The sequence below is a fragment of the Melopsittacus undulatus genome, chromosome 5, assembly GCF_012275295.1.
Source record: "Melopsittacus undulatus isolate bMelUnd1 chromosome 5, bMelUnd1.mat.Z, whole genome shotgun sequence".
NCBI classification, from domain to species: Eukaryota; Metazoa; Chordata; class Aves; order Psittaciformes; family Psittaculidae; genus Melopsittacus; species Melopsittacus undulatus.
In genome coordinates this window covers 80,688,766-80,714,732 of record NC_047531.1, presented here as the reverse complement: position 1 = coordinate 80,714,732, position 25,967 = coordinate 80,688,766, and the positions used below count along the sequence as shown (strand labels likewise).

Below are 25,967 nucleotides of genomic sequence, written 5' to 3'. Positions count from 1 at the left end.
CAGGACATCAGGAAGAATGCATCGTGCTTCATTCTAGTGTAGCCCACACGCTGGGAACTGTTGGGGAATTTTTTCATAAAAGCTAGGCACAGGAAGATGCACCCTAGTGTCATCCCAGCAAACCCAAGGACACGGCCAGAACGTATCCACAGATCTGGAAGCAATCTTGTGTAAAGAATAGTCATAGTTGCTAGGAATGTAAACGAAAGACTTTGGTTTCTCAGTAGCATTTGTTGTAAATTGTAAAGCTTCTGATTGGAAAGTACTTTTAAACACTCTTATTTATTCTGGACTGCTATAACAAAAGTCAAACTGGCAGACAGAATAACCCAAATAATTCTACAGAATAATTCTATAATTAACATTTAACTGCTAAGCTTCCCCAGAAATGAAAGCATCTTTCAGAAGAGTTTGCTTTTCAGTATAACATATGAAATCATAACATGTAAGTAAAAATACAGCAAGCAGGAACACCAGAGAGGAGCACAGAATCCATCTTCAGGTCTACTCTCAAGACATGGCTGGACAGTTGTGGCTGACCAGATCTGGTGGTGGTGAGTGGTAGTAGGCAGTGGTAGGTTAGACTAAAGGTCTTCAAAGGTCCCTTTTGAGCAATGTTTCTGTGATTCTTTCCATCCCACTATAAGAGCTAGAGTTAGGTGTCAGCACTGATACCTGATATCAACAAAGCCCTTACAATAAGTACTGCTGTTAATATGAAACACTATAAGCAGTAGATGGTCCTCACAGGTGGCTTGGAAGTGAGGAAGCCAAGACAATAGTGGAAAATTGAATTTGGATTTGAAGCAGAAAGTCTTTTCTGTGTCGTCAGACTGAGTACTCTCTGTGATGACATCATTCATGGAACCATATTAATGATTGGTATTTCAGTTACAGATTTTGAGCATTCTGTTATAGCTCATTATCCTCACAATGTGTTACTATTTGCAGGTAAAAGTTTTAGTGTTAGCTACAGCTGTAATGAAGATAGGCTATACAGTCCATTTCTGCCTCTGCTAAAGATTTTAATTGCACAATTGCACACTGTATTTGCACAAAAACCCCTGATGTATTCAGTGCACAAGATCTGCTGTGCTTAGTGAGTTAACTATGTATTTCTCCACTTTCCTATGCAAAAATAAATGCCTCTACAGGTGCATGTACATTTTTTTTTTCAACATGAGAATACCTCTCTGAGGTTCATACTTGCATGTGTGATCTGAGTGTTGCTACGTCTGCTTCTCTGCTGCACAAGGTTCCAACAAGGGACTCTGCCCTACTACAGATTTTTTCTATTGAGTTTTTTACAACTTGGTGGGTAAGTAACTTTGCTCTCTTGAGTTGCATGCAATAACTAATGGTAAGACCTGAAGATTAATGAGTTGACCTGGTCAATAATCAGAAGCTGTTGGTGTCTTGCAGAGGTTATACTTGCCCTTCCACCAGTGTGTAATATTGTATCCCTGCCTCAAACTTACAGAAAAAGATGTGCATCTGCAGAAGAGCTATTACTCTGTGTGTGATCTTGTAAAAAATTGAAGGAATTCTGGTGGCATTTTCTATTAAAAATGGATTATTGTGCTTTAATGGCAAGGTTAAAGTACACACTTGACATAGCAAGAGAAATGCAAGTGGATGAAGAATAATGTATTCTTCTTAGCCACTGGATTTCCATAATACTGATCAGCTGTACACAACTGGAGGAGAAGCTTTGGTCCTCCTGCTTTCAAACAAGCATAAAAAGTGACGGGACAGTTTTTTAGCTCCTTCAGTGTTTTGCTTTTCTTTTTCAGTTTTCCACAATGTGGGAAAGGAAGGGACAGTCAAAGTCCTCTCACCAAACGTATGATAATTTAATTATTCTAAATGACATATTGGCCTGGATAGCAAAAAGAAGACATTTAGGAGGAGATTGCCTCCAGATTCATTATCCAGAGAGTGGATTTTTGCTTGGCTTTGATTATCTGGAGGGATGTGTTCTGTGAAACAGAACCTCATTTTTCTTTTTGCAGAATTACGTTTTTTTCTAGTGTCTATGTATTCTCATTTCCTCCTTCATTCTTTTGTTAGGCCATCTGGAACTTCAGAAACTTTCATTTCCCAGTTAGGGAAAATGGGAGAGCAAAGATTAATATCAGCCTACAAAGACATTTGTGATCATTTATCCTGAAGTGGCAGATGCCGGGGCTGCACTCCTGGGTTTTTTTAGCTCCCTCCAGTGGAACATTGATTAGATGTGGCCTTGCATGTTTACCCATGGGCCAACAGCTCTCATGCAGCACTGTTAGTCAGATTATGGGAACTGAGTGCCGAAAGTTAGGGGTGTGTATGTGGAGAGTTGTTTTTACTGAGTTTAGCATTCAGGGCTACGCAGTCAGGTATTTTTAAGTGAAATACGTTAGAGAAGATGGCTGAATTCTTTCCATTCCAACTTGTAGGTTGCATTAGTGAGTATCAGTCACCAGCTCAGCCCAAAGGAGCCAGGGAGCTTATTTTCAAATCATCATCCCTCTTTAGGGTGAGGGCTGGAAATTTGTTCCAACCTATTGACCCTTTTCTTGGTTCACTGCAGTTATCTATACTGTTCCAGTATGCTGCCAAGTGTCTTTACTCAAGCTGTGTAGTCCAGTGTGATCAGTAGTACTTAGCTGTAGGTAACTCTCATCTGTTACTTTCTTACCTGATTTGTTTTTTCATCACAAATTAGCTGACTTTGTTAGCCCCCTTCTCAGATGTTCTCTGTGTGTGTGTGTGTATGCACATGCACATGTGCACTTTGGATAAAAAGACTGACAACTTGCATGTGTATTTTGGGTAGTTTGAAAGAGCATGCAGAGGGCAAAATGAGGCAGACTTATTTTTGTTGCACACAGAACTGAGGCCACTCATACCCTAGGTCTCCATTTCACTGCCTTCCTCCTCCATCTTTTTAAGAACAGCTATAATAGTCTCTTTCATTCCTCGCTGAACTTAGTTTCCATCAGTAAAATAATGCAGTAAAGATTTATAGATTCATTTCATGAGAGGGACACGCTTTCATTTTGCCAGTGATGAATCATCTAATGTTTACTTTCCCAGACCTTGTACAAATCTTTAGTCGTTGAGGTGAACATCAATTAAGATGAAACTGTAATAAAATAAAATATTGACTTCATTTAACATAATATACCTCCCAAGTCGTGAGTGTGCTTTCCAGCAGCAGCAGTGCAAGATGTTACATTGCAGGTTTCATTCTTTGTATAATTCACAGAAAGTAGTAAGTTCTGCTTCAAAGTGACCACTCTGATTCTTAGTTCTTATACCCCCTTTCAAGTCTGCAAAAAAAATGCAACCCTATTCAGTACCTTGCACATGACTGAAATATATAGAGAGACCAAAAATGCGTGTTACTGTACAAAACAATACTAGACTTCTTTTAAGTAAAATAGCTGATCCTCCTGTGTTCTTTCTGCACCCTTACTTGGTTAAAAAATAAGAATACAGATAACGATACTGCAATTGCTTCTGAATTGTTTTCTAATGCAATAAAATACCACTTCAAAATTATTGAAAGCCTCAGATTAGGTAGATTTTTGAGCAGGTGTCTTGTTTTCCTATCTAGCTTTGTCAGTGCTGCACTTTTGTATGAATGGGTGTGGAAATGCTGGATGTGGACATACTACATAGTGATGCGTTTTCGTTGCTCATAAGTATGTTTTAAAAACAGTAGACATTTTCTGTTTTTTAAAATCAGGAACTATGTGGAGCTTTATTAATCAGTGACTTTGAGGCAGGCAAAATAAGTAAGTAATTTGGGTGGGCCGATACAGTTCTTGAAGAAAATGAAAATCATGAGTGAGAACAATAGATTCTACTTGTTACCTAGATTTGAGACATCTCATGTTTCAGAAAGACTGGGGAGAATGTTGGCATTTAAGCCTACCTGGTGTGGCTGCCTTACTATGGTTAGAATGCTGAAGATGTTTTATTTCAGGCATTCAGTAAAAGGTAGGTAAGATGTGACAGATGCATAAGAAATAGCAGTATGTTTGCAAGAGAGAAAGCAAAATTCATCATCCTGTTAAAATATATTAATTAAGAGTCTGAGGCACATGGATACAGATTTAATTGTATTTTAATAGAATGCTAGAGTGATATTTTTATTTCCTCTTCCGTATGTATCAGAAACCATTTTGCATTTTGGAAAGTGCTGCTTCTAGAAATGCTTAAAACCACAATACACTGTAGTTTAGTTTGTAGCATATGGAAGATCATAAGAATGGGTATTTTTCCTGCAAAATGATTTTGATCTATTAAATTCAGCTGCTCAGGGAATGTGATGGGCGGAAATGTAATATGTTGAACTCCTGAAGTATGAAAGGCTTTCCAGTGGCAGAAAGTGAGACTTTCAGAGTTCGTTCTGGCTGTTTTAACATCAGAAACAGATCATTGGATTGTTTTTCTCCATTTTTTTTCATCCTTTTTACTAGTAGCAGTTTGCTAAAATTGGTGCATTTCATGTGGTAAAAACGTCTTGGAAAGTACTTTTTTTAACGTGACTTGGAAATAGAAGAAATGTTGAATCTCATTCAGTAGGCAGTAGGTATACAGGTGCTATTCATGTGAGTAATCATACTGAATTCAGGAGCGCTTTTTAATGCACACTGCAGTACAAATTAAATGAAATGAATTAGCAAGAATCATTATATTGCTGAAAAAAAAGGTGTGTAGAACAAAATAAAAGTTTCTGAGACTCCAAGTGAATTTTCTGTAGCATGGTAAAGGAACATAGTTGCTATTAATTGAATCCTGCAATAGGTATGTGAGTGAATGGAAATGTAAACTGTACTATGCCTATTGTAGCCCATAGATACCATCATAGTCAGACCAATATGTTTAATTCTAGCTGTTATGAGCTCCTTAGAAGTTTTATTTTCTAAGAAATTTATTTTCTATTTCCCATAAGATTTTTTTTAAGTCACAGCAGTTTATCCTTTTTTTGTCATTAATGAACATTCCAGAAAATGTTTTCTCTCAAATAAAATTGCTTCCCGACATTGCTCAGGGTTGAGGAGTCTGGTGGAACAGTTCAATCCTAGAATAGGCACACTAGAGGAAAAACAGTAAGTTGCATGCTGCTTACTTTACGTGTTTACCTGTTAGGGATATGAATGAATAACACATTTCACAGTGATCTCTTGCAGAGTTAGCTTAATCCGTTACTGAAGCTTTGCATCCACTTTGCAGTTGTGTTCCTCTGCTGTGTGTGTACAAGTGTGCAGGACATTACACTACATGTATGCTGAACACTACATGTATTCAGCATGTAGTCCAGAAGTTACATTGATTTCACATAACATTTTTGGGCAAGTGCTGTTTCTTTTCTTACAATATCTGAATACATCGTGTGGCTTTATATTTCTGTATGTGAGCGAGGATTTCATTTACTTGTTTTGCTGCAATGTTTCTCGTTTTAGTTAAATTTGAGAGCAGTTGAAAAATATATTGCTTTAGTTTAATTAGCTTGGTAGAAAAAAGTCCTTTCTTAGGCGGTAATTATTAGTTGTATATTACTAAAAGGAAGTAGTTCACATTCAGTTACTTAGCAGAAATAATTGAATCTTCTGATCCAGTAAACGAGCTCACTTTGGATTCAGCTGGTTTTTAATTTAAGACCTATAGAAGAGAAGACCTGTAATATCACTACAGGGAATTGACTTCACTTTCCTGCAGTTCATAAACCACAAGAGTGAAATTGCAATCCCCCACAGCAGTTTTCTCTTTATTTTTCACATTTGCTTGAAAGTTTAATTTTATGCGACAGAGCTGATTTTAAAGTTTAAAGTGGGTTTTCTGTTGTTGTTGTTTTGGTGCTTTTTTCCCCACTATTTTTTCTTGAACAAAAGGACTACCAGCTCTGTCTGTAGTCTGGGCTGTTGTCTCAGACAGCAGCAATTTCAGGATGTTTCAAAGATGTAAACACAGTTGGGTGCTGAGTTGAGCCCTTTGGCAATATTCCAAGCGAAACACAAATAGCTAACTAGTTTGGAGCGGATCTATATGGAGCTGATTCTCAGCTGGAGTAAGTTGGCAGAGCTCCACTGGCTTTTGAGCCATTTACACCTGGTGAGAATCAGCCTCTCTGCTCCACAGTAGCTTGGATGTATGTTTTTTTCCTAGGTTTTTACACAGTAGATGTGTTACTACATCAAGTACTAGATGGTGACTTTACATTGTGCTCTACGTGAAGAACTGTAAATGGAGCCACCATCAGAGTAACTAATTGTAACACAGTTGTCTGAGTTCTTCCTCTTTTCCCTGACCAGATTTTAAGCTGAAAAGTAATTTACCACTTGTTGTGAAGCTGTTCAACATTAGAACACTTCCTTTGGATTTGGTGTTCATGGATTAATTTTATTTAATAAATTAACATAATTTAATATGAATGAATATGAGGATTTTCTTCTCCAATAAGAAGGTAAATTGGAACCAATATTACACAGGGCTGCACCTGTATGTGTCAGGTATTTTCTAATGATGTAATTTATATCAGATAAGCATATGACTTTTTAAGGGTTATCTCATAATTCCTAGCAAGCTGAAAGAGCATCCAGGTGTTAAAGCTGTACCTTTGTCATATAGAAAGTTATATTGCAGCAATTGGTTTCCACCACTGTACTGTGGGGTGAATTTAGGACTGCAGGAAAATAGGAATTTGGAATTTAGGATTACTTGGATGTTGTTCACCTCAGGTAGAAACATGGCATATGAAGTATCAGTACTTTGTTTTTTTTAAACAAGAAGTAAGTTCATCTGTTGCTAAATCAAAAATGTTAAAAATAATATACTTGTTGCATATATGCACATGTGCTGTATTAGTTTATTAGTTTTGGAAGCATTTTCATGCTTGTTTAACTCAAAATGGCATTGAATTTGCAACAGAAAAGAAGGTAAAAAAAAAAAGAAAGAAAACTAGAAAAGAACTGGCAGACAGTTAGTCCATATGGGCTAATTACTCCTGGTATGAGAAAAGAATGTAAACCTGCAGAGTTACTGAACTGCGAACTGGCTACTCTGAGGACCTTTCTTCTCAGTTCTTAGTGCACATATTACACATTCTACCTATTTCAGTCATGTTTTATCTAGGAGAGTCCCTCCAGTAGCTGAATCGTAAAAAAACCCACTAGTGTCTCAATTTGGAGGGATAGTAAATCTTCTCAGTTTGCGAATTTCTGCAAAGTCTTTGGGGACTACAGCAAACAGTAGCTGGATGTGTGGAAGAACATCGTTTCTCTTCAGCTGTCTGGTCATCTGATAGTGAAAAACTGTAGGGATGACATACATAGATGGGCCTAAAATTATTTTTCCTAACAGATTGACTCATTTGTGTAAGTTACATTTAAAATGAGATGGTGACTGTACTGTGTACGGAGGGCATGTTAATTCCTCCTCTGTCTTAACCCTTCTTTCTATGGCTGTCAGCTACCAGTATCTGAAGTACAAACTGGATAACCTGGCTGCACATATATTTTTACGTATTAAGAATCAGAGAGACTGAGGGAACATGCTCTGTGGCATCAGGAACTCAAGGACTTAGCCCTGCATTAAATATGTAAGAGTGTACCTAAAGTCTGTACAGTTCTACATCTGTATCATCATCAGCGAATCTCTTGGTTAATTATTTGTTGGGTTTATTTTATTATTCTTAAAATCTATCGGATGGGATATTATCATTTGCCTCCCAGCAGAATGACATAAACTATTTGCTTTTGTTGTTGGCATATTGTAAATTCAGTTCTTCATTAATTTTTCTCCTTACCTGTTATCTTCTGTTTTCTTGTTATGAAGATAAAGTAGATTTCCTTTTATTTTTCATTGTTTTATAACAGATTAAGGTTTAGGAATTATCAGTTCCTATCAGTCACAGCTTATTCCTTCTTCTTTCCAGTCAGAAAAATCCTTTACTAAACAAAAGATGAATGATTTAATGTGTAAGTCATATTGCAAGAGAAATAATTACTGACAAAGGGCCATATTCGGATTTTTATCCTTTTCTTTTGTAAAAACTATAATTTAATTAGATTCAGAGTTTCAGAAAGGACAACCTTAGATGAAAAGCTAGTAAGGCAGAAAACCAAAAAATACAGCAAACTTCCTCATCGAAGAAATGTGTCTAGTACAGCCAGCAGACTGATAGAAGATATGACTTCAGTTTGCTGCTCACTACAGTTTCCTGAACTAATACTGTGCAAGCCTTCTCCATCTTAGCACCTACATTTTCCTTCCTTCTGCATTCTCCTTTACACCTGCTGAGTTGTACTTTGCCGCCTTGTGTTCCAGGAGATAATCTATGACATTAACCATCATTTGCATTTCTTAAAGTATAAGGCCTTAGATTTTATTAAGAAAACCCTGGTTCCAATATTATGAATGAGTGAATCTAAGTTTCTTTTTTTGTGCAGTTTTCATTCTCTACGCTGCTTTCATACCTCTTCTCTAAAATCAAACCATCCGTTGTCTCTGTCACATGGAGGTTAGCCAAAATATAAGTCTCCTCATACTCCTCAGAACTTTTCAAACCTGTCTTCCTTGAAATCTCAGTTATACTGTTGAAATGCTTAGAATGGTATTTCAAAGGCTGTAAGCAAACAGTGCCCTGCCAGTCCTTTTTAGCATTTATGGTCTCACGGCTAGTTTCAGCCCGCCTCCTTTGGATCATTCTCTTGAATGTGAGTCAGAAAAGACAGAAAGATGAGTGTTATTTCACAACTACTTTAGATGTTGAAACAGGCAATACCCCCACTCGCAAACGTGAACTTCTGTGCATCCTTACTTGTTAGAGAAAATTGAGTAAAAAGCAGTAGAAATACTCAGTAAACTGGTCAGTTGCTTACTGAGGAAAGGCTAAAATGGCAATTATGGAGATTGGGTATATTCAGAGAACACTGTGATTTGGTATGTAAAAATATGAATGCCTGAAGGATATTAATGCCAGGCAGGTGAAGGAAGGTAGGTAGTGTTTTTAGTACTGTATACCTGTATTCGTAGGACTGTCACTAGTTACAATAATAAGATTAAATCAAGACCAGGAAAAGTTAGACTTAAATAGTGAGATTATAGATCCAGTAGTGAGATTTCTTGGGCTGAGAATCAGGATGTATCAGAGTTTTGCCTGTGATTGCCACTGCTGAATCTGACTGCTTTGTGGTGCTCCATGGCTCTCGGCCAGTCACTTTTACCAGTATGATTCTCAGCATGTATAGACTAATGTTCTAAATGCTGACTATGTGCAGCTCTGCAGTTGTCAGGAAGGGAAACAGGAATGGGAAAACTGATTTGGTCTATTCTTTTCCCACTGAGCTTCTTTACAGTCACTGGCCAATATCTGTTTATTTTCTGATAGGAGGAAAATGACAGCTGTTGTAGAGGAAAGACTGGCGCAAGTCATGTGTTTGTGAACCTTTGAAATTTATTTTGTAAGCAAAGGAATTCTAGGGAGATAACTTGCCTTTCAGCTGCAAAAAAGGTTTCTGTAGGAAGCTTTATAGAAATGAGGAGGTACAATATCTGTGCATTGTGTTTTAGTTCTGTATTTCTTGCTATTAACATATTTGTAAGATGCTGCCTACCAATGCCTTTGATGCGCTAATGGCCATTCACTTACTCTCCATAGTTACTGTGCTGTAGAAAGGAATTTTCCCTTGAAGTCAAAGAGAGTAATTGTGTGCCTACTGGTGGCAAGATTTGTCTTACTCATCTGGACAACCTAGATGTAGCTGCTGCAGTAAATATTGCAGTCTTGAAGTTCTTGTGCTGGCTGACATCCCACAAGCACTACAGGCAGTAGTGCTGTGGTGGGGATATTTCTTCAACTGCTCACTGACTGCCTGCTGTGTTCATTTGTAGCTGATGATCAAGTACTGTGGAGGCCCCTCCATCAGGTGTACAGAGAGGAAGGGATCCATTCTTTAAGTTAAAACATTTACATTGAGTCAAAGTAATGGAGAATCAGATTTCAGTCTTCATTGCTTGTAATGGAAAAATCCATTCACATTGATAGTTTTCCCCAGACAAGTGTCCCTTTTTGTGTCCCCTTTTTATACATCTGCTAAGCAGATTGAAATGGATACCAGTGGTTTGAAAATTGAAAACCTTCAATTTACACCTAAATTACAGGTCAAATCTGTGTAGTACCTCACTGCCCTTTACAGTAAATCACATGTAAAGCTAAGTTATGCCTCATTTTAAATGACAGAAGAGTCCTTGGACTACACAGTAGCCCTTTCCAATAACAGCTGAATAAAAGAAGAAAAACTAATAAATAATTAAGGCAATAATGTGTTTGCCCAAATAATTAAGGCAGTAATGTGTTTGACCACTGTTTTTTTAGCATGACTTTTTTCTGTTATTATTGTAACAGAAATACTCCTTTCAAAGACGACTAAAGCTCTAATGATAGCTAAGAAGGTCATTCCTAGGAGGTTAAACTGGTTTAATTAGAATTTATGAGAAGGTTACTCTAAGAGTGCAGAAAGATGTTAAGGGGTTAACCTATAAGAGATTACATTGTAGTCAGTGTTCTGTTAAAGTTTGAATTAATTTTTCCCATGGGTTTTTCACATTCTAATTTTCAACTAAATGAGACATCTGTTTCAGAAAAGGAAAATTTGCTATGGTTGTCATAGCAACTATCATTCTGTAAGAAAATTATTCCAATGGTTACTTTAGAACAGAAAGATAGAAATTCAGTACATAAAGCAACATCCGATTGCTAGCACAAACTCTGATAATTCAGCTCTTTTTGTATGGTGGATTATTTGACCTGCAAAACTTGCTCATGTGTTTTTAACATAAGGTTAATTGTGCTGTAAACAAATTCACTTCCAATGTCTTTTACCCCTAGCATCTTAACATGTAGACAATCATTATTCTTATCATAATAATAATAGCTGTTGGAATTTCAGTAGTATATGGAGAGACTCAAACTGTTCAGTGTAAGAAGACCTAAATCAAAGTACATTTCTATACACGAGCGCTTCACTTCAGAGATTAAATGCATTCATATTGTACGTGTTTAATTGCCAAATACATTTTTCTTGGGGTTCTTAAGGAACAGTGGATTTTTCCCTTATCAAACATACATAACACCAGTATTGTCTTTGTAAAACGTAAAATATTACAGTATGTAATATGTAGGTGTAAAACATTCAGTATGTCTGAAACCAGGATATACTGAAAAATAATTTACAAAAAAAAACCCACTTTGCCTGAACAAGCATTAAGTAGGGATCCAGAAATTTGGTGCTTCATATGAAGAATTTAACTTGCTTTCAGGTTCTATTGTAAATGCGAATTTTAGACAAAGTTTTCTTTGTGTGATACCCAGGTCACACACTTGTTAATTGGGTATTTGAGAAGACGTTTTTCCCCTACTCAGAAACTTTGATGGTTGTTTTGCACTAAGTTTGTAGAGATGGGGGCTTGGGGATTTATAAAATCTCTGTTTGCATATAAAGATGGTTTTGCTTTGGGGTGGGGGCACTGATATGTATGATTTGTCTTTCTTCTCTCAGATGTAAAGCATACCAACATCCTCCCCTGAATCCTTTCTTGGACTTCAGATTTTCTTTTTTTTTTTAAATGCCAGAAATATTCCAGACATTTCTTTCGATCTTGGGATTGTCACAAAAGACAGCATAATGGCAAATCACACAAGTTGTAACATCTCCCCTTCACAAAAGAACAGCTCCAGCATGCATAACTTACCAGCCCTGCGCTCAGGCGGCTATGCTGCAGTCACCACAAAGGGAGGGAGGGAGGGACGAGGGAAAGTGCTTCTTGTCTTAATAAGCAGATCATGCCTATTCATAAGGGGAAACGGGCTTTTTAAAAAGTGGCTGTGTACAGGCTAGCCCTAGTAGAGGCAGGCAGAGATTCTCGCAGCTGCATATGCCATTTTTGGTCATTTGGATTTCAGCAGGACTAAGCTGACTTTTGGCAAGACTTGTGGCAGTCATGATTATTTCTCTTCATAAATACTTCTTTGCATCCTTAAAATAATTATTCCAACGGTTTTTGACCTTTTCTTCTTGAACAAGTACCAGTCTTCCCCCTTGGTTTCTTTCTTGGGGCGTGGAGAGGCCATGGCCCATTCTGCTGTCAGGCACACTTCTGAGCTGCAAGACAGTGCCTAACCTCACTTCCCATTGAGGACCTGGGGATGGTCCTGTCCATGCCCAGCAGCACTGGTGCCAGTAGCGGGTGGGAGCAGGGGCCTGTATTTACTGAATCTGTCATGGGCTTTAAAAGCATGATTTACTGTCCTGACACTTCGTTTGCGTCCTGATTGCCTTTGCAAATATTTTCATTTGCTGAGATTTTGCTGCTGGAAAACTTGCTCTGGGCCTGTAGACAATTTGCCAAACAGTTGAATATTTTCATCTTCATGATGCTTAGCATGTAAGTTGTGGAACGCACTCCCAAGGCAGGAATGGATGGAGAGTTTAGAAGCAGTCTAACCTCTGTATATTTTCCTAAAGCCTGCCACTTCTGTAATACTTGAGTGCCTCACAGACTTCAGTTTTATTTATTTTCATGGCATTCCTGTGAGATAAAAATACTCAATTCGTCAATGGACAGCGGAATGTAAAGACAGGCTGATCAAGCTCCACAGACTGGAGTTTGGTTCTGCGTAACAGCGTTGTAACATCATGGTAACATCATTGGTCACCTACTGCAGAATAAGCCGGTAACTACAATCAAAAATTATTTAGGTTGGAAAATACTTTTAAGATCATCAAGTCCAACTGTTAACCCAGCACTGTGAAGTCCCTTGCTTAAACCATGTCCTTGAGTGCCATATCTACGCATCTGTTAAGTATCTCCAGGGATGGTGACTGCACCACTTCCCTGGGCAGCCTGTTCCAATGCCTGATCACCCTTTCAGTCAAGACATTTTTCCTAATATCCAATTTAAGCCTCTCCTGGTACAGCTTGAGGCCTTTGCCTCTTGTCCTGTCGCTTGTTACTTGGGAGAAGAGACCAACACCCACCTAACTATAACCTCCTTTCAGGTACTTGTAGAGAGTGATAAGGTCCCTTCTGAGCCTCCTAGCTGGACTGAGTTACCACCCAGAAGGTGAGAAGTCATGTACCTGTGAGCCAGGTGCTGTTATTCCTATGAGGAAAGGCTGCTAGGAGTTGAACAGGTAACCAGAAAACTGTGATTTCATATCCTTGATATAGGGATATGTGTTTCTTAGCCAGATGCCTTGGTCTGAGCAACCTGACTCAGAGCAAGGTTTCTGCTTCATTGCTACTGCTATTAGCATCTTTTCTTCACACACCTTCACCTCCCTTATCACAGCTTTGGGAGGCTGGAATATATTTCTGGTCCCAGTGGCAGATGTAGAAAGTTTCACCTTTTATTCTTTTTCCCTGGGACACCTGTTTATCCAGACCCTGGTTATCCATGGCATGTGATGAAGAGCTGTAAGATGAGCTCTTAGCTTTGGACACAGAAAACCTTTCAGTTACTTGTCTAGAACTGTTTAGGCTGTGCGTCTGTGGAAGAAAGGCAGCCTGTTTGTTCTCCAAATATGGATTTGGCCAGAAGATGTCAGTCAAAAAATTATTAAAAAATTCCAACCTAAACTAATCCTTCAATTTTATGACCTAGAATCAGGGCATAGTCAGCAAGACATAATTTACCACTGTGATATAATTGCTGTGAAATACTGTTTTTTAATCAATGGGATAGCAAGACATGGATAAATCGTGTTCCGACTGGCAGTGTTAACAGTCCCACTGTTCCATGATGAGCTGCTCCATAAATATGTTTTAAAAAATGTAAATGCCCATATGATAAGATATCCTGAATATGGAAAGTCTTAAAAGCAAGTCAATGCACCAAGGACAGAAAAAAATTATGTGTAAGGAAAGAAGCAGTATTCTTGTTCTGATGGGATGCTTCCAATTAGGGAAACAAAGCAGCATAGATGATGTCTCTGACTTTGGAGTGGGATCTGTCATTGTGCCAGGGTCTGTCCTTGCCCAGCTGGTCACAGGCTAAGGGCCAAACAAGACAGGAACCAATGTAAAACATAGATCCACACCTAGGTATCTGAGATGGGTGTTCTTTTAGATGCTGTGGGAGTGCAGCATGCTAATCCACATATGAAGATCTTGTTATCCAGCTCTTGTAAGAGTTACTTTTCAACTAGTTGAGGAATACTGTGAATATTTTACTGTATGCTGCCTACTGAAAGTGGTAAGGACTGCACTGATTTTCCACACAAGCTAAATAACACTGGTTGTATGGAAAGAGAGTCTTACTGTGCACACAAAGGAGAAAATGAATGCTATTTGTGTCTCCAAATTCCATGCTAGTAGAGAGTCAATCTCCGTATTTTAATTAGATAACCAGTATATGGAAGTACCACTGAAGACATTCTCCTCCTCTCTTGGCAGGCAACCTTGGTTTTATGGCTGGGGCTTTAATCTTCCACGAGGCCAAGCACTATTAGAGAAATGGAACCTTATTCCAGATGGAATAGATATTCTTATAACACATGGACCACCTCTCGGTAAGAAAATACTAGTGCTCTTAGCTGTGTATTTCAGATGATTATCTGAAATTATGTTATTATGAGTAACTGATGCCTCTCCCTAGACAGAGTGCAATCCTGACTTAGAAGAGTCAAAAGTAACATCCATACTGATTTCAGCAGCACCAGGACTCCAGTGCAGGTTTATGTTTAATGATTACCTATGCTCAGTGGTAGGGAATTAAATAATGGCTTAAAAATAAAGCCTCAACATATAAAGCCTTAATGAGCTTTATAAACAAGGGAGATCTGATTTTCCTATGCATATGTCCACTCTGTCACTGCTGACATTAGTAGGTTTAAAGCATGGAGCCTGCTTGAAGAGAAGTGCAGGATCAGGATCTTCTATTTTTAGCACTGCCTTTGTCCCTCACTTTCAGTAGCATTCCCCCACCAACAAGTACCCCCAGAGTCTGTGTTTTCACTCATCATGCTGACTTGGTGCATCTCCTGCCTCACAAACCCAAATGCTGCCATTGTTTGCTGTTCTTTGAACAGTGTGGGTGAATTGCCTATCTGTAATACCGTCTGGCAAGACCAACACACCAACAAGAAATAGTTCTGCATTTGTGTTTTACAAATATTAATATAGATGATATAAAAGGAGAGATCTCTTGTATTCCTAGAAAAAAGTGAATGTGTGTTACAGAAATAATGTAATCTCATAAATTTGTCCAGATTTAGTAAAGCTTTTAACATGGTTTTCAATGTATTTAAGATACAGCAGGCTGCATTTAATGCAGCTATCCATTTAGCTCTCACTAATTTAATCAGTGGACACGAAGGTGAAGCATGTACTTAAGGGGTCTGCTGAGTCTTACTGTGGAGGAGTGCTTTGTGTGAAATGAAGGCAGCTGGTTTCTTTAAACCTTTAGATTCCCCAATTTCCGGAAGCTAAAACCCTCTTGTCTTCCACCCTTTCTTCTCTTTCAGAGCTTGGAGAAGAAAGTATCTAAAGGGTTTGTGTTTTGTTGTTTTCTTTAGAAAGACATGTTTGCATTCCACTGCTCACTAATCCTGAGGGAAAGGGCTTCTTTGTGAGCGCGGTTTCTCACAGTGAAGGCGTGTGTTTTGATACTTCACCTAAGTGGAGTCTCATGTCATACCATTGACTGATTTTAGTATAGACCTCTATTGTAAAAGTGGATGGCAGAAATTATTTAGACGTTGAGATATCAGCTCCGAGCGGTTATTACTGGGGATGATCCCTGTTAGGATCCAAGGCATGACACTGGGTCTTTGATATACTTGTATTTATAAGTCTTATTTAAAACTTTTTCAGAAGCTTTTTCAGCATTTTTAAGCAATTTCTAAACCATCTGATCAGCTGTAAAGTAATCCAACCTTCAGCTGATCCAAACAATATCCCTGTATCTACCACATGAAATCCAATGTTGGAAAGTGGAGAGAGGGGTTCACACCACTCAGCTTTAGCTGCCTTGCTAATTTAGCCACCAGGCCTCTCCAGGCAGCCTGTGGGATCAGCAGAGGCAGGAGAACCTCTAGAGAGCACTGCAGAGCTGGCACTCAGCAGACGTGCTTTAATAATAAATTTAATAATGAAGTTAGTAATTGTAGTAATTCTGATGAAGAGCCACCCATCTCCACTGACTGTAATGGGGAAACATTAATTCCCCCATCTCCATGTCTGAGTATTTATTCTCTTTTTCTTTTTAATTCTTAAGCTTCAACTGTCCTCCAAGGGTTTTGGTTTTTTTTTAAAGTTCCCATTTCATTGTCTTTCTTTTTGATGCATTAATAGATGGCTCAGGCACAGAACCCTCTGCCTGAGGGCATCAGCTGTTGGTCTTCTTGACACCCATTGCAACAAATATATGATGCTTCAAAAGAAATCAGCACTCTGCCTAACTCACAGAACCTCCTTATGATACAGCTCGGTCCATAGACATTTTGGGAGATAGGATCCTTCTTGACCCTCTCAGCCAATTATTTTAACCAGAAAACTGATTACTGTTGTTCTGATCTTGGACAGCATCATCAGAGCTGTTCCTAATGATCATAAATAGCAATCAGTGCTCTTGCAAATTCCTCTTCTCTTTTTTTTCTCCACCATGGCTGCCTAATTTCTCTCCATCATCTATTTTTTGTGCTGCTTTCTCATTCACTCACTTAAAAAAAGCACGCAACCTCCTAAACTAATTAATACTACATTGTTAGATTTTAAATTGCCTTCATGATTTAGATGCAGAAACACCATTAAGAGTTAATGGATGTAGTGTTTCTAAGTTAGCTAGGCATGTAACAAAATTCTGAGTAATTTTTCTTTTCTGAGTAGTACTTTGGGATGAAACCGGGGGAGGGATACACAGGAGCTTCACACAGGATGAGAAGACAAAGGTTAAACCAGCTAATATTGACCATTTTATGTGACCTGTGTGGTGTTAACTATGATAAGGCATATATTTCATAGCTTATGAAATACTGTATTCGTGATTATGGGATCAGTGCTAACGCTCATTTCTATATTAGCATATTTTTGTTACATTTATGTATGTTATAGCTTTTCAAGTCTTCTCCCTGATTCCTAAAGATCTGCCTTTATGATTCTTTTATTCATCTTCACAAAGTTTACTTTTCTTTGTTTTTTTTTTAATTTAATTTCACCTTTAAGTCTTCATTTGTAGCTGTCTGCTTCATTGTCGGTGACAAAGATTTATACTTTCCTGACAGCTGCAGAAACCTGTTTCAAGTTACCAAACATTAAAAAAACCCTAAGATGAACTCTAATTGTTAGCTAGGTGTAATCAATTATTCTTAGTTTGTGTAGTCAGGTGTACATAATAAGCTGCAAACATATGGGAAAGCTTCAGAAGGGTGATAATGCATGTAAACAAAAACATGTTCAACATAAATAATGCTTAATTTAATGGAGAAGTTAATTTTATGAATTTTTGTTTGTGAAGTTTTTGAAGTGGAAATACTTCTGGCTTGATGTTCGCCGCAGACATTTTGACAATTAACTGTTTCAAATCAGTGCAGTAACAAAACCTATGGTTATAACACTCTTACTCTGGAAAAAAACATGACTGGATTCCAGGGGAGTTTCTGGCCTCACTTTGGCATCCTAAATACTTATTATTTCATACAGTGAATTTTGACCTGCACTGGATACCAAGGGTGACTGATAAAATCAGTTACCAGAACCGAGCATTGCTCTGCTCTCTCTGTAATTCAGCAGGGCTTTTTCTTTGTACATCTTTGTGTCTGAATTAATTAGGAGTCTATGGCTGTCGTGAGAACTTCCTTTTTTTTTTTGACATTTAGGATGCCTCATTCCCAACTCATTTCTGAAAATTGGACTTTGCTCTCTGAGTAACTATGATAAAAGGGCAATTTTTTTTCAAATGCCATAAAACCCCACACTACACTGAGCCCAGTTTCCAAGCACTGGCATCTAGAGATGATCAGCTCAATGTGTGAACCTACCCTGAAGCTCTAGCAAATCTGTGAGTTTTTCCAAGAGCTTGAATGCCAGTCCTGGTCTTTTAAGCCAGCTGGTTAGCTGCTATTTAGCCATGCTCGAGTGGAAGTCAAAAGTAAACATATGAAAACTAGGTCCCATGCTCTGTACCTCTGGCTGACTACTGCTTTCTCAGAGGCATAATATATTCCTTCTGTTGCAGCAGTTTAAGAGGAAAAGCTATGATAGGCACACAGGGAAAGAACAACTAAAGAGAAACAGAGTGATTGTATCTTTTAGGTTTCCAAATTTGAGCCTGATGAAAATGTCAGAACAATAGAAAGATAACAAGAATGGTTATTGCATACCCTCTAATAAAACAACATCCTTCTTATACTACTGCTTTGAAGGAAACATGAGACTTCAGTTGGCAGTAAGCATCCCCTTGCAGTATGTTTCTAGACATAAAAGTAAGTTGGTGTACATTTTTGTCTGTATACCTAAAAAAAATGAATTTTTATACAAATGTGGTGCAACTAACTATAGCTCTTAAAAACATCTACTGCAGATGGGCTGAGTTTCTTTTCCTATCTGAGGTTCATAGATTTAGGCTAGTTGGCCTTGGTGTGTCATGAGGTGCTTAAACCCATTTACTTGATAAGGTTGGTTTTAGGTATGCTCTGGGTTCCCCATGTGAATTCCTCTACTGTAAGAGTGAATGTGATAACAGTACAGTTTTATTACTAACAACACAGATTCCATTACATCAGTTAAATTGTTCCATTTCAAAAACTACATCTCAGGGCTAGACTTCAATAGCCAAATGTTGATTTGAATTCTTAAGATACTAACTTTGGACATACTGCTCTTTGAACCTCACTGTTAAAGGAAGAAAACTTCATAAAGCATTGAGTTTTCACATTAAAAATGCTTTAACTGCAGTGATTTATTTTCCCTGGAAGACACCTGGCAAAGAGTTATCATAGTCCTTTTTCTTCAGATAAGCTTTTATGGTTTTCCTCAAGTATTTTTCCTTCCTTCTTGCACTTACCAGGGCAAACACTGTTACTTCTATGTCTGTTCTTCAGTGGCCACTTAGGAAAAGCCACAAACTATTAAATCTCAGAAATGCTGTATAGCAGTACAGCTTTGCAGATACCCTGTCTTCTTTTAAAGCTTTCTGGTTTTTTTTTCCAAGGTTTTCTAGACTGGGTTCCTAAGAAAATGCAACGGGTAGGATGTGTTGAGCTGCTGAACACAGTCCAGAGACGAATACAGCCAAGGCTTCATGTTTTTGGACATATCCATGAAGGTCAGAACACATTTATTTCTCCCTCTATATATATATGTATATGTAGAAACTACAAACACAGAAGTTGTCTGGTTTAACAGCATTTTCAGACTTGAATGTCTGATCTGAAGCACTTCTGGAATTCAGATACTTATTTAGCTGCATATATAGAGAGGAAATTGGCTGATACTCTAATTTCAGTATTTGTACTATGGCTTCTTTTCTACATCTGTAAAACAGGGTGATCCCTCTTGCACAGAGAGGATTACTGTGAATTTTAAAATAAGAACATGAGTCCAGTAGTTACAGAAAGTGACTAAATATTAGGATTGATGGATTGTATTTTCCTCTGCTGAGTCTCTGACCTGAGACAGATAATTCATGTAAGATCTCTGTGTCTCAGTTTTCTGTGTGAATGTGTAAGAATACTTGGAGGGGTGCTTCTAAGGCTAAATCTTCAATATTCCATCAGCATGTATATGAAATTAAAATCAAGAGGGATGTCACCACTGACTTGGCCAGAAGTTTAAGATATTTATTTGTGTAATATTTGCTTTGGCAAGGAAAACATTTTGTACCCAGACAAAACAAAATGGTTCCCTTGACTATTTCATTTTTAACTGGAAACAAATGAGTTCCCTTCACATAAGTCAGTAACTGGTGACAAATATGCTCCACTGAAGTCAGTGACCAGGGGAGCTTGTTTCCAGACAAAGGGGAAGTAGATGCTGTCTGCTGTAGATATATGTCTTGTTCACATACTATGGCAACAAGACTTCAAGCAGTGCCCCCATCCAAAGAAACCACTGGGCTGTGCAGAAGTGTACCCATTGGCATGTAAGTGTGTTATTATCAGCTGCTTAGTCCTTGGCAGCATTAATTTACTGGCAGAAAAAGGTGCTCCATAACTGCCAGTTTTCTGCTTCTGGGACTGCTCCAGCCTTTGATGTAGGATTTCTGTAGGTCTCACCAGTGTAGAAATGAACAAATGGGAGCACTGGAATAGCTGGAATGCAGATATTTCTGGTTTTGTGAAGAATCATTACCCTTCCCAAGAAATCCCACTCCAACTTGCTGCTAGGGGCTTTCACTATGTTAAGTTAGAAGTGACATTGCTGAGAGGTGTATGGTGTGAAACTGATTGAGAAGACATTCAAATCATTATTTTACAGCTCAGGGATTAAGTTGATTGTCCTCATGTGTCTTGTCTGTGGTGACCTGTTAATGCCTAGCTAGTGTTGAATGTGCTGTTAAATCACAGAGTGAACACACAATACATAGACAGTATTTTCCCTAACCCTCCACTGTTAGAGCAGTCTTTGAGATTCTGTACAAGAGAGTTGGTGAATACAGTTCAAACTCATTGTCTTTTCAGAAATAGTAAGCCAAGTGGGTTGCAGGGGATATAAGCAAACAGTTAGCAAGTCATGAAGCTTCAGGCAGGTAAACAAAATCACATCTGCTAAGACCAAACCCAACTTTGGCTCCCAAGGGAGGAGAATGGCACTTCCACAGAACAGTAAATCCTGTGAATTAATACAGTTGGCACAGTAGATATCTGAACACAGAAACAAGGTACTCATCTTGTTAACTATCATCATTTAGAGAAAACAAATGGGGAACTGCATAGCCTGTTTTGCAGTGGGATGCTAAATCTCTGCAGAGGAGAATTCCCATTGCAGACAGCCTGTGCAAACGAAGCTGTTCTTTGTAGAGGGAATGCATGATTTGAACAGATGAGTTCTTCCCCTGACTGAGCATAGCTACATCTGCAGCAGTCATTTACTGAATATCCAGAAGGAAAAGATGCTTAGAAGAGATGTGTCTTCTTTATTTCCCCTCTGCACTGCTGTTTCTGCCAAAAAATGCCTCTACACAAGGGCTTGCTGCTGGTTGACCTGCAGAAGTGACTAGCAGCATGGCAGGGACTCCAGCTAAAATCCTGCTTTGCCTGTTGCAGCCGGTACTCGGCCAGGGTAATGGAGGTGTGAGTTAGAACTGTAGCATTAGCAGTCTTTCAGCAAAAAGACGTATTAGCAAGCTGATTCTGTTCTCTCTGAAGATGTAGCCGAGGAGACAGAAAGTCCCAGCAGCAATGCTGACTGTCCTCTGTGCAGTTTGTGTTTTACACAGAACAATTGTTCTGTGGCAACAGCAAATGATTTAAAGAAATGTCTGTGACAGGAACCTGACAGAGTTTTCTTCCCTCTCTTGTCCCTAATTATAGTGTGGCTTTTCCATGGGGAGTCCAGGAGGCCTTGCATTATTCAGGGTGTTTTAAGGAACAAAAAAGAGAAGAATTTGGCTACTGTTTCTTTGTTTGTAAATTATGCATCTATCAATGCTTCCATAAGACACAAAATTGCACTCAAAAAACTGTAGAATCCTAAGCACTTAGGATTTGAATAGCTGTACCTCAGTGTATGTAGCAACGAATACGTTTCACTATTCAATAATAGTGGGATTGAATCATAGTACAAATGCTTTCTAGCATCTGATTCCCCCAAAATCATGTATTTCTGATTTTGAATGCATTCCTTCATGATGATCATAATGTTTCAATGCAAGTTTCCAACATTAAGCTTTTACTTTTGCTGAATCAAGCTTCTGTTTTTTCCTGGTCATTCATGAAAAGATTTTTGGCAATGGAGAGTGTGTCTACTTTTTCATAACATGAGGGCAGTTAAAGGGCTGCTGCTTCACTCCCTGAAACAGCATTTCACTGTATTTCTTACAGGTGCTAGAGCTGGAAGTCTGATTTTTTTGCAGATTTAGCTCTGGAATTGTTTGGCTTGGGTGTCTAGTCACACATGAAATGTACTTAAAGCTCTTTTACCACTGGTGAGACTTACAGAAAAGTGTTTTCTCCTATAGAAATGCTATGGTGTCTTAGGCTTAAATTCACTTTGTCATAGCCATGTTTTTTCTTTGACTGGTCAGGCATTTTAGTGTCTTTCCAGCAAATTTGGTGGAACTTGGTCAACAAATTCAAACACATAGTGACAAGAGCTTCCTACTAGACAAATCCCACCCAGACGCACATGCACACATACTCCTCTTAGTCAGTCAATGCTTTATCCTTATTGGTTGCTTAAAAGATACACAACAAAGGACAGGAAAAAAGGTGGAAAGATGAAAATTGTCCAGAGTTTGCAGCACTGATGACTGCAAACCTGAATGATCAGAACTATGGGTTTTTTTCAATGCCGCAGTTGCCTAAGCTCTGTCTATCTTCTTATCCTTTCCAAAACTGAGAAGGTTTTAAGAAAAAAGCTTTGCAGAGAAAATTACCTGTCTTTCCAGGAAGGTTTGGTGAGCTGGCTACCAGAGAATATAGCCACTAGCTAGTGAGGGTCCATGTTGATTTTCTTACACAATTTAAAAGATGGCAGAAAGTTCTGCTGTAGGACAAAGATGGTGTTAATTCAGGAGACCTTTATGTTTTGCATGAAGAGAATTGTTAATTCCTTCTGAGTAATAAATGTGGCACTTACTGCTGTGATAAAGGCAAATAATTAAAAAAGGAAGAAGATAGTAATGAATAATGAGAGTAACCAGAGTGTGTCTTTCTTCACAGGCTATGGTGTCATGGCTGATGGAACTACTACCTATGTGAACGCATCTGTGTGCACTGTGAATTACCAGCCACTTAATCCACCTATAGTTATTGACTTACCTACTCCAAGGAACACATGATTTTAATGAGGATTTAAAGTTGTACCCAACACATTAGCAACTTTATATTGCTGGCTGAGAATCCCAATAGGGATTCATTCAACAAAAAAAAGCAAAAATCTTCTTTTTTCCCTGCTAGCTCTTAACAGATAAATTTTGAGTGACGAAAGTGGATGAGGAACAAAGACATTTTGGTGCCAGAAACAGGTTAAAGACTCTTAACATTTCACCATTAAAATATTTGTGAACACGGAAAAGTGAATGCATTCCACATATATAATATACATATACATATATATATATATCAAGTAGGGACTTTTGTATATACCGTACATTATATTGGACTTATTAAAAGAACAATGTCTTTCAAAGTAATGTTTCTCTAAGAAAGTTTGCAGTTTAAACTTAAGTGTTTAGACTAGGATTTCCTCATTTCAGATGTTTCCCAGTGAGCTCTCGGTAAAAGAAGAATGATGGTAAGGATGTTTTCCCTTAATTAACAAGGCAAATATAAAAGATGGTGCACGACTGACCAGTCACAGGAGGAAAGCTGTTACTTCAAGTGCTCCAGGTCTAAGTCTTTGCATCTATTCAAAACCAATGCAATAGAGGCCCTAATTCACTGTACTGAAATGAAGTTTTACTACATCTGGCGTTACAGATGGTAAGGGAAATGGTGCATATTGCCAGCATGCTGTAAACAGCTCAACATTCAAGAAGGGAGACTGTGTTAAGTGCAGTATAAACTCAGGAATTTGTAACCTGGCCTCACCTATGAAAAAAAAGCAAAGCATGATATTTCCCTTAAAAAAAACACAACAAAAAAACAGAAAAGAAAAAAATACTATAACTGTGTTTTGTTATGGTCAGGCGATACATGATTGTATATTCATTAGTGGTATTTTAAATAAAATCCACTGGGACTATTTAAAACCTGATAATGGGACATGCAGCCAATAATGAGGTTACTGATTTGAATTTGGCCCCAGTCAGAAAGTGATTAAATGTCATCATTTTGTCCTTGGAGAATGTTACAGATGTCAAGGGGAAGGGGTCATCCCAAGGTGGAGATTGGGCATTCACTTTTGGGTAGCTATGTAGCAGTGTAACTGCAATGAGTAATGAGTACACACCAGTGGGTACAGAGACTCGTAAAATCTGTCACTGGTGTTCGTTCACTCATGGACACTGCTAAAAGAGGCCCAAGACAAAATTGTCAACTGAGTTGAAACCTTTCTGTCATTTTGTGTGTGATGCCAGGTAAAGCAGGACTTGTGTCAGAAGCTCACTGGGGTGGCCAAGTGCCATGGTACTGCCCGTGCGTCTTTCCTGCAGGTTAACAGAGGTGTTGAAGCTGCTGGATTAAAACCTTCCTAGGTAGAAGGTTGAGAATTGATTACAGAAAAAAATGTGTTTCAGATGTGCCCTACAAGAAATGGGTTTCTGTCTAGAACTGACAATGGTCAGTTCATCAGTAACTCCGTGCACAAAGAGGAGCTGTTTTAATTCAACTGCTGCATCCTGAATTTGGGGCTGATGGCATCTAGACGTTAATCTTGTGCACGTATATTGGGCAGACCATCACGCTACCAATACAGGCTTGTTTGCAGGTCTGTACATAGCCCACGTCTGCACACATGCATTGGATAATTGTGTATGTTACTTTTTGCTTGATCTATGGGTGTAAATGAGCTTCACGTAGCAGCTGCATGTACTTCATATGCATACACAATTTAAAATGCCTGTGTCACAAAACCAGGCTATGTCAGCCTCAACTCTTAAGCAAGGTGGGCAGAAACATTGTGTTTTGCTGGCTTCCCATGGACAGCAGCTTTTCCAGCTGCTGCTGGGAGCCATGGCATTCAAGCCCTGTAACTAACTCATGCTGTGGACCCACCAGAAACCAACAGAAAACATGAGAAGTTACAGGTCTGTTGTTCCCTGTAAGCTTTTCGGTGATTTGGGGTCTAAACTAACGTGCTGCTTTTTCCTGAAACAAACCCCAAACCAACCAGTGATGCCCACAACTGGTTGTTGGGTGAATAGTTCACAAGCGCATGAGTAGCCTGCCATGAATTCAGATGAGTGCTTTTGTCAAAACTATTGGTATAGAAACTGCAGGATCAGCTCCTAAATCAGCAAGCACTGAAATTGATAGTTGATTATGAACTCCAGCCATCACTGAGAAGATGAGCAATAGCATGTAGTTAGAATAAAAGCGTCTTAGCTAGTCACAATTCAAGCGATTTGCCACAAATGTGGCAGGAAATTGGCTGTATGTTAAAAGTCTGAAATGTTTACATTCGCTCACAGCACTTAAGAGACTAAAAAGTGTTAAAGTTGGGGAAGAGGTCCTTTTATTATGCTCAACAAAATTTGTATGTTGACCATAAACTATTGTCTTAAAAATAATTTTTCCCAAGGCATCTTCAAAATACTGTGTATTTTTATGTGGAAAGGATACGAAAGCAGCTGTTCCTTCAGAATATCATTTAAAGTACTTGAGGTATGAAAGCTTAAAGATTATTTAATCATTTTGGCATAACTTGATTGTTGTTGTACTTTTTGGTCAAGCATGTTGGACAAATAAAATCTTAAAAAAACCCGAAACAAACAAAAAGCCTCTTTATGTCCACCTCATGCATTCTGTGGGAAAGGCTGCCTATCTGCTCCAGGAGCAGGAGACAGGCTGCAGGACATGAAAGTTGTTATCGGGAGGGGTTGAGGGACATCTGGCAGAGGGGCTGGGGGTGATAGGCAGAAGGTGCCCTGCTCCACCTGCCAGCTTCTTCTGGCCACCACCTGTCCTGCAGAAGGCAGCAAATTGGAAGTTGGGGTTGCAGAGAGGGGAAAGCCACAACTGCTACCTGTAACCGATGTATTTTGGTGGGGGAATACGCCAGATGTGTCTGTGAGGCTGGGAAAAGCTAACATGAGGAAGTGTTGCAATGGGGCTGTGAAGCAGTAAGCAGATGGGGTGCCGTGCTTCGGGAAT

The 25,967-nt window shown here is 38.6% G+C and overlaps 1 protein-coding gene across 1 annotated transcript in view; it reads left to right on the top strand.

Moving 5' to 3' along the window:
- MPPED1 (metallophosphoesterase domain containing 1) overlaps positions 1-25,592 on the top strand; it is a 48,521-nt gene extending 22,929 nt beyond the window's left edge. The window contains exons 4-6 of the mRNA XM_031048142.2: positions 14,449-14,564; positions 19,205-19,318; positions 22,875-25,592. Of these exons, the coding sequence (XP_030904002.1) occupies positions 14,449-14,564; positions 19,205-19,318; positions 22,875-22,993 (349 nt within the window). The 3' untranslated portion in view covers positions 22,994-25,592. The remainder of the gene's footprint in view (positions 1-14,448; positions 14,565-19,204; positions 19,319-22,874) is intronic.
- Positions 25,593-25,967: the final 375 nt, after the last annotated feature.